At 58.5% G+C, this 7,746-nt stretch overlaps 1 protein-coding gene and 2 pseudogenes across 1 annotated transcript; all 3 read right to left on the bottom strand.

The window, feature by feature from the left end:
- Positions 1-897: 897 nt before the first annotated feature.
- On the bottom strand, positions 898-1,754 carry LOC129058793 (putative uncharacterized protein FLJ44672). The gene has a single exon (XM_054553464.2). The coding sequence runs from the start codon at positions 1,715-1,717 to the stop codon at positions 974-976; it is 744 nt and encodes a 247-aa protein (XP_054409439.1). The 5' UTR covers positions 1,718-1,754; the 3' UTR covers positions 898-973.
- Positions 1,755-3,392: 1,638 nt separating this feature from the next.
- Positions 3,393-4,674, bottom strand: LOC129059167 (PR domain zinc finger protein 2-like; annotated as a pseudogene).
- LOC129058792 (putative uncharacterized protein FLJ44672) lies at positions 4,667-5,979 on the bottom strand (annotated as a pseudogene).
- Between the last annotated feature and the right edge of the window lie 1,767 nt (positions 5,980-7,746).

The following is a 7,746-nucleotide window of genomic DNA, read 5'->3' as shown; positions in this document are numbered from 1 at the left end:
CTCTCTCAGCGTGAGAGAGGTCCTCTGAGAGGGGTCCTCTCTCACGCTGAGAGAGGTCCTCTCTCACGCTGAGAGAGGTCCTCTGACAGGTCCTCTCTCACGCTGAGGTCCTCTCTCACACTGAGAAGTCCTAGCGTGAGAGAGGACCTCTCTCAGCGTGAGAGAGGCCAGTGTGAGGCAGGGGCTCACGCCTCTGGTCAGGGTGCCAGAGACATGGGTTGGGCCTCAACAGGCCAGTGTGAGGGAGGACCTCTCTCAGCATGAGAGAGGCCCTCTGAGAGGGGTTCTCTCTCACGCTGAGAGGTCCTCTTAGAGGGGTCCTCTCACGCTGAGAGTTCCTCTGAGAGGGGTCCTCTCTCACGCTGAGAGAGGTCCCTTCTCACGCTGAAAGAGGTCCTCTCTCACGCTGAGAGGTCCTCTAACATGTCCTCTCTCATGCTGAGAGAGGCCAGTGTGAGGCAGGAGCTCACGCCTCTGGGCAGGGTGCCAGAGGCATGAATTGGGCCTCAACAGGCCAGTGTGAGGGAGGACCTCTCTCAGTGTGAGAGAGGTCCTCTGAGACAGGTCCTCTCTCAGCGTGAGAGAGGTCCTCTGAGAGGGTCCTCTCTCACGCTGAGAGGAGTCCTCTCTCACGCTGAGAGAGATCCTCTCACAGGTCCTCTCTCATGCTGAGAGAGGTCCTCTCACAGGTCCTGTCTCACACTGAGGTCCTCTCTCACGCTGAGAGAAGTCCTAGTGTGAGAGAGGCCAGTGTGAGGCAGGGGCTCATGCCTCTGGGCAGGGTGCCAAAGGCATGAGTTGGGCCTCAACAGGCCACCATGAGGGAGGAGCTGGGCCGCTCGCAGGCTGCCGGAAGGCAGGCAGGGAGTTGGCCCCGGGAGGACGCCGTGGGTTGAGAGCCGGGCCTGGAGAGGCCCCTGGGAGGCAAGAGCGGGGCCTGCAGAGGCTGTTCTTCAGCCAGAACTGGGCCAGTTCAGGCACCGGGAGGCAGGAGGTGGGCCTGAAGAGCTTGGCTGGAGAAAGTTCGGGGCCTACAAAGGCCAGTGGGAGCTGGGCAGGAGCTGAGCCAAAAGAGCTTGCTTGCTGGGAGGCCGGAGCTGGGCCTGGAGAGGCCGACTTCAGGACGACCTGGGCCTGCAGAGGTTGCCGGGAGGCCCAAGCTGGGCCAGGAGGAGTCCACCGACCGGACGCCGTTTGGAGCCTGGAGACGCCGTCGGAGGGCAGGAGCTGAGCCTGGAGAGGCCACCATGAGGCCTGAGCTGGGCCTGGGGAGCTTGGCTTCAGGAAGTTGTGGGCCTACCAGGGCCGCCAGGAGCTGGGCAGGAGCTGAGTCCAAAGAGGTTGTTGGGAGGCCGGAGTCGGGCCTGGAGACGCAGCCGGGAGGAAGAACTGGGCCCAGAGAGGATGCCGGGAGGCTGCAAGTGGGTCTGGAGAGGCCGACTTGAGGAGGCCCAGCCTCTGCCTCCCTCATGGCAGCCTCTGCAGGCCCAGCTGTTCCTCCAGGCTGCGTCTCCCAGCCCAGCTCCTGACTCCCAGCAAGCAAGCTCTTTTGGCTCAGCTCCTGCTGGCGTTTGTAGGCCCCGAAGTTTCTGCAGCCAAGCTGTTCATGCCCACGTCCTGCCTCCCGGTGGCCTGTACAGGCCCAGCTCTGGCTGGAGAAGAGCCTCTGCAGGCCCCGCTGTTGCCTCCCAGGGGCCTCTCCAGACCCAGCTGTCATCCCACGGCGGCCTCCCGGGACCAAGTCCCTGCCTGCCTCCCGGCAGCCCACGTGCAGCCCAGCTCCTCCCTCACGGTGGCCTGTTCAGGCCCAACTTATGCCTCTGGCACCCTGCCCAGAGGCATGAGCCCCTGCCTCACACTGGCCTCTCTCACGCTGAGAGAGGTCCTCCATCACGCTGGCCTGTTGAGGCCCAGGTCATGACTCCGGTGGCCTCTCCAGGCCCAGCCCCTGCCTCGCGGAGGCCCTCCAGAGGCCAAGCTCATGCGTCACGGCGGCCTCTCCCGGCCTGGCGTTTCCTCCCTTGCATGCCCTCCAGACCCTGCAGTTCCTCCAGTCGGCCTCTCCAGGCCCAGCTCTTCCTCCCAGCGGCCTCTACAGGCCCAAGTCGTCCTCAAGTTGGCCACCCCAGGCCTGCAGAGGCCGCCGGGAGGCAGGACAGGCCGACTTGACGACAGTCTGGGCCTGCAGAGGCCGCCGGGAGGAAGAGCTGGGCCTGGAGAGGCCGACTGGAGGAAGTGCAGGGCCTGGAGTGCATGCAAAGGAGCAAACGCCAGGCCGGGAGAGGCCGCGTGACGTATGAGCTTGGCCTCCGGAGGGCTTCCACGAGGCAGGAGCTGGGCCTGCGGAGGCCATCCCGAGGCGGGAGCCTGGCCCGAGGAGGCCACGGCGAGGCAAGAGGTGGGCCTGGAGGGCCCACTGTTGAGGTAGAGGCTGGGCCTCTAGAAGCCACCAGCCAACAGGCAGGGACTGGGCCTGGAGAGGCCACCAGAGTCATGAGCTGGGCCTCAACAAGCTACCGTGAGGGAGGACCTCTCTCAGCGTGAGAGAGGTCCTCTGAGAGGGGTCCTCTCTCACGCTGAGAGAGGTCCTCTCTCACGCTGAGAGAGGTCCTCTCTCACGCTGAGAGAGGTCCTCTGACAGGTCCTCTCTCACGCTGAGGTCCTCTCTCACACTGAGAAGTCCTAGTGTGAGAGAGGACCTCTCTCAGCGTGAGAGAGGCCAGTGTGAGGCAGGGGCTCACGCCTCTGGTCAGGGTGCCAGAGACATGGGTTGGGCCTCAACAGGCCAGTGTGAGGGAGGACCTCTCTCAGCATGAGAGAGGCCCTCTGAGAGGGGTTCTCTCTCACGCTGAGAGGTCCTCTTAGAGGGGTCCTCTCACGCTGAGAGTTCCTCTGAGAGGGGTCCTCTCTCACGCTGAGAGAGGTCCCTTCTCACGCTGAAAGAGGTCCTCTCTCACGCTGAGAGGTCCTCTAACATGTCCTCTCTCATGCTGAGAGAGGCCAGTGTGAGGCAGGAGCTCACGCCTCTGGGCAGGGTGCCAGAGGCATGAATTGGGCCTCAACAGGCCAGTGTGAGGGAGGACCTCTCTCAGTGTGAGAGAGGTCCTCTGAGACAGGTCCTCTCTCAGCGTGAGAGAGGTCCTCTGAGAGGGTCCTCTCTCACGCTGAGAGGAGTCCTCTCTCACGCTGAGAGAGATCCTCTCACAGGTCCTCTCTCATGCTGAGAGAGGTCCTCTCACAGGTCCTGTCTCACACTGAGGTCCTCTCTCACGCTGAGAGAAGTCCTAGTGTGAGAGAGGCCAGTGTGAGGCAGGGGCTCATGCCTCTGGGCAGGGTGCCAAAGGCATGAGTTGGGCCTCAACAGGCCACCATGAGGGAGGAGCCGGGCCGCTCGCAGGCTGCCGGAAGGCAGGCAGGGAGTTGGCCCCGGGAGGACGCCGTGGGTTGAGAGCCGGGCCTGGAGAGGCCCCTGGGAGGCAAGAGCGGGGCCTGCAGAGGCTGTTCTTCAGCCAGAACTGGGCCAGTTCAGGCACCGGGAGGCAGGAGGTGGGCCTGAAGAGCTTGGCTGGAGAAAGTTCGGGGCCTACAAAGGCCAGTGGGAGCTGGGCAGGAGCTGAGCCAAAAGAGCTTCCTTGCTGGGAGGCCGGAGCTGGGCCTGGAGAGGCCGACTTCAGGACGACCTGGGCCTGCAGAGGTTGCCGGGAGGCCCAAGCTGGGCCAGGAGGAGTCCACCGACCGGACGCCGTTTGGAGCCTGGAGACGCCGTCGGAGGGCAGGAGCTGAGCCTGGAGAGGCCACCATGAGGCCTGAGCTGGGCCTGGGGAGCTTGGCTTCAGGAAGTTGTGGGCCTACCAGGGCCACCGGGAGCTGGGTGGGAGCTGAGTCCAAAGAGTTGTTGGGAGGCCGGAGTCGGGCCTGGAGACACAGCCGGGAGGAAGACCTGGGCACAGAGAGGACGCCGGGAGGCTGCACGTGGGTCTGGAGAGGCCAACTTGAGGAGGTTCTGGGCCCGAAGAGGCTGCCGGAAGGGAAAAACTGGGCCTGGAAAGGCCATTGTGAGGAATGAACCCCATGGGCCTGAAGATGCCACTGGCAGGAGAGAGCTGGGCCTGCTGAAGCGGCTGAGAGGCAGGAGCTTTGGACTGGGGAGGCCGCAGTGAGGCGAGGGCTAGCTGGGAGTGGATAGTCTGCTGTGAGGCAGAGGCTGGGCCTGTGCAGGCCTTCGGGAGGCAGGAGGCCGGGCCTGGAGAGGCTGACTGGAGGTCAAATTCGGGCCTGCAGAGGCCGCCAAAAGTCAAAAGTGGGGCCTGCGAAGGCCGCCAGGAGGCATGAGCTGGGCTGGGCTGAAAGAGGCCACTGGGAGGCAGGAGGAGCTGGGTCTGGAGAGGCTGACTCGAGGAACTTTTGCACCCGGAGAGGCCGCCGAGAGGCTGGAGCTGGGCCTGTGGAGGCCGACTTGAGGACGACCTGGGCCTGCAGAGGCCGCCGGGAGGCAGGAGCTGACCCTGGACAGGCTGACTTGACAACAGTCTGGGCCTGCAGCGGCCACCGGGAGGAAGAGCTGGGCCTGGAGAGGCCCACTTGAGGAAGTTCTGGGTCTGGAGATGCTGCCAAAAGGCAAAAGCTGGGCCAGAATGGCCACTGTGAGGCATAAGTTTGCCCTAGAGAGGCCATTGAGGTAGGAGTGGGGCCTGTAGAGGCTGCTGAAAGGCAGGAGCTTGGCCTAGGGGGTTGCAGTGAGGCACATGCTGGGCTGGGAAAATGTGCTGTGAGGCAGAGGTTGAGCCTGTAGATGCTGACGGAAGGCACGAGTTGGGCCTGGAATGGCAGACTTGAGAAAGTTCTCGGTCTAGAGAAGGTGCTGGGATGCAGGAGCTGGGCCTGGAGAGGCCACCAAGGCATGAGCTGTGCCTAAAGAGGCCAATGTTAGGCAGGAGCTGTGCCTGGAGAGGCCGACTTGAGGAAGTTTCGGGCACGGACAGCCTGTCGAGGGGCAGGAGCTGGGCCTGGAGAGGCCATGGTGAGGTATGAGCTGGGCCTAATGAGATTAGTGTGAAGCAGGATCTGGGCCTGTTGAGGCTGCTGGGAGGCAGGTAGGACCTTGTTTGGGGAAGGCTTCTGTGAGGCAAAAGCTGGGCCTGGAGAGGCCATTGTCACGCAGGAGCTGGGCCTGTCCAGGCCATTGGGAGGCAGAAGGTGGGCCTGGAAAGCTTGACTTGAGGCAGTTTTGGGCCTACAAAGGCCACTAGGAGCTGGGCAGGAGCTGAGCCAAAAGAGGTTGTTCTGAGGCAGGAGTTGGACCTCCAGACACAGTCAGAAGAAAGAGCACGGCCTGTAGAGGCCACCTGGGGGCAGCAGCTGGGCCTGGAGATGCCAACGAAAGGCAGGAGCTGGGCCTTGAGAGGCCGACTTGTGGACATTTTGGCCCTGGATTTTGTGGCCTGGACTTGAGGACATTTGGGCCTCCTGCAAAGAGGCAGGAGCTGGGACTAAAGAGGCTGTTGTAAGGCAGGAGCTGGGCCTGTACAGGCTGCCCAGAGTCAGAAGATGGGCCTCAAGAGGCCACTGTACAACAGGAGCTGGGTCTTGGAAGGTGGCCGTGAGGCAAAAGCTGGCCCTTGGGAGGCCAATGAGTGGCAGGAGCTGGGTCTGGTGAGGTCGACTTGAGAAAGTTCAGGGCCTGGAGAGAAGCCTGGGAGGCAGGAACTGGGTCTAAAGAGGCCATTGTAACGATGGAGCTGTGCCTGTGGAGGCTGTTGTGAGGCAGTAGCCTCATCTGCGGAGACTGCCATGAGGTAGGGTATGGGCCTAAATAGGCCATTGTGAGTCATGAGCTTGGTCTGTAGAGGCTGACTGGAGAAAGTTCTGGGCCTGGAGAGGCTGCCGGGAGGTAGGAGCTGGGCCAAAAGATTTAAGCACATTACATTTATTAGGCACTTTATTTCCATTATTACACTGTAATATATAATAAAATAATTATAGAACTCACCATAATGTAGAATCAGTGGGCGTGTTAAGCTTGCTTTCCTGCAACTAGATGGTCCCACCTGAGCGTGATGGGAGAAAGTGACAGATCAATAGGTATTAGATTCTCATAAGGACAGCGCAACCTAGATCCCTCACATGCACGGCTCACAACAGGGTGCGTTCTCCTATGAGAATCTAATGCTGCTGCTGATCTGAGAAGGTGGAGCTCAGGCGGGAAGGTGAGCAAAGGGGAGTGGCTGTAAATACAGACCAAGCTTCCCTCACTCCCTCACTTGACACCACTCACCTCCTGCTGTGTGGCTCCTTACGGCTCCATGGCTCAGGGGTTGGGGACCCCTGCTCAAGTGCATCCAAAACGACCCTTCCCACACCAGTCTTCATAGTGGTCAAGTGCAGCAACCACTTAGCTCCCAAGGCATGAGCCTCAGCTGGCATTTTGTCACAATCAACAGTAAGTGGTAGCTTGAGTCATTGTGAGGTCACTTCCTGGAAATCACCAGCATCCCATTTCCCACTGGCAAAGAGCTCAGCACTGCCCCCTGGGAAACCAAACCTATGTCCAAATCCCATCTGTGTGGGTTTATCTCCTGGGACCCTTCCTAGCATATTAGTCAGAGTCCAATCAGGAAGCATAAACCACTCAAAAGTTTAAAGTGGTAAAATTTAATACAGAGAATTATTCATTATAACAGGTGAACAGCATAATGAGAGATTGGCTAGCATAAAGTAAAGAGAACTCTAGAGAATATAGGACTAGCCCAGGCCAGGCATGGTGGCTCATGCCTGAAATTCCAGCAATTTCAGAAGCTAATGCAGGAGGATTGCTTAAGGCCAGGAGCTAGAGACTGCTCTGGACAACACAGTGAGACCCTGTCTCTATCCAAAAAAAGAAAAAAAATTAGCTGGGAGTGGTGGTGCACACTTGTAGTCCCAGCTACTCAGAATGCTGAAGTTTGAGCCTGGCAGGTCAAGGCTGCAGTGAGGCATGATTATGCCACTACAGTCCAGCCTGGTGACAGAGCAAGACCCTGTCTCAAAGAACAAAACAACAACAACCATTTACAGACAAAAAAGAAATAGAGCTAATAAGCTAAGGAAAGATGTTGAAATGTGACAAGTAAAGTAATATGAGGTCTTTTATCTATTTAAAATAATCAAACAAAAAATGACTTACTAAATTATAATACCCTGTGCTGGCAAAGGTGCAGTGAAATGGGCACTTTCTTATACTATAAGGGGTGTTTAAATTGTGTATAAGCCTTCCAGGGTAAAGCTTGTCAATTTTTTAAAATAATAGAGACAGGGTCTCACCATACGGCCATACTGCCTCCTCCAACTCTTGGCCTCAAGCAATCCTCCTGTCTTAGCCTCCCAAAGTGCTAAGATTATAGCTGGGAGGCACCCAAAACCTTGTCAATTTACATCAAGGGTAATGAGAATGTCCATTCACCGTGACTCACCGTAATCTTACTTCTGGGGAGACAATTCAATCTAAACAAAAGGTCATCTGTACAAACACAGTAAAAATCTGGGAGTAACTGAAGACAGAGTTGGTAAGTGAAATAAGAAACAGTTATAAGAAATTAAACTATGGTATTAATAGGTACCTGGTAAAAGGTCAGTTGATGTTAGCTGCTACTTTTTTGTCGTTTTGAGACAGGGTCTCACTCTGTCACCCAGGCTGGAGTGCAGAGGCCTGATCATGACTCACTGCAGTCTCAGCCTCCCTGGGCTCAAGTGATCCTCCCACCTCAGCCT

This window comes from Pongo abelii, chromosome 3 (genome assembly GCF_028885655.2).
Source record: "Pongo abelii isolate AG06213 chromosome 3, NHGRI_mPonAbe1-v2.0_pri, whole genome shotgun sequence".
Classification (NCBI taxonomy): Eukaryota; Metazoa; Chordata; class Mammalia; order Primates; family Hominidae; genus Pongo; species Pongo abelii.
The sequence above is the reverse complement of the archived record's forward strand: the minus strand, read 5'-3'. Positions and strand labels throughout refer to the sequence as shown.

Coding starts and splice junctions, on each gene's coding strand:
- LOC129058793 (XM_054553464.2), bottom strand. CDS start 1,717: ATGACAGCTGGGTCTGGAGAGGCCCCTGGGAGGCAACAGCGGGGCCTG.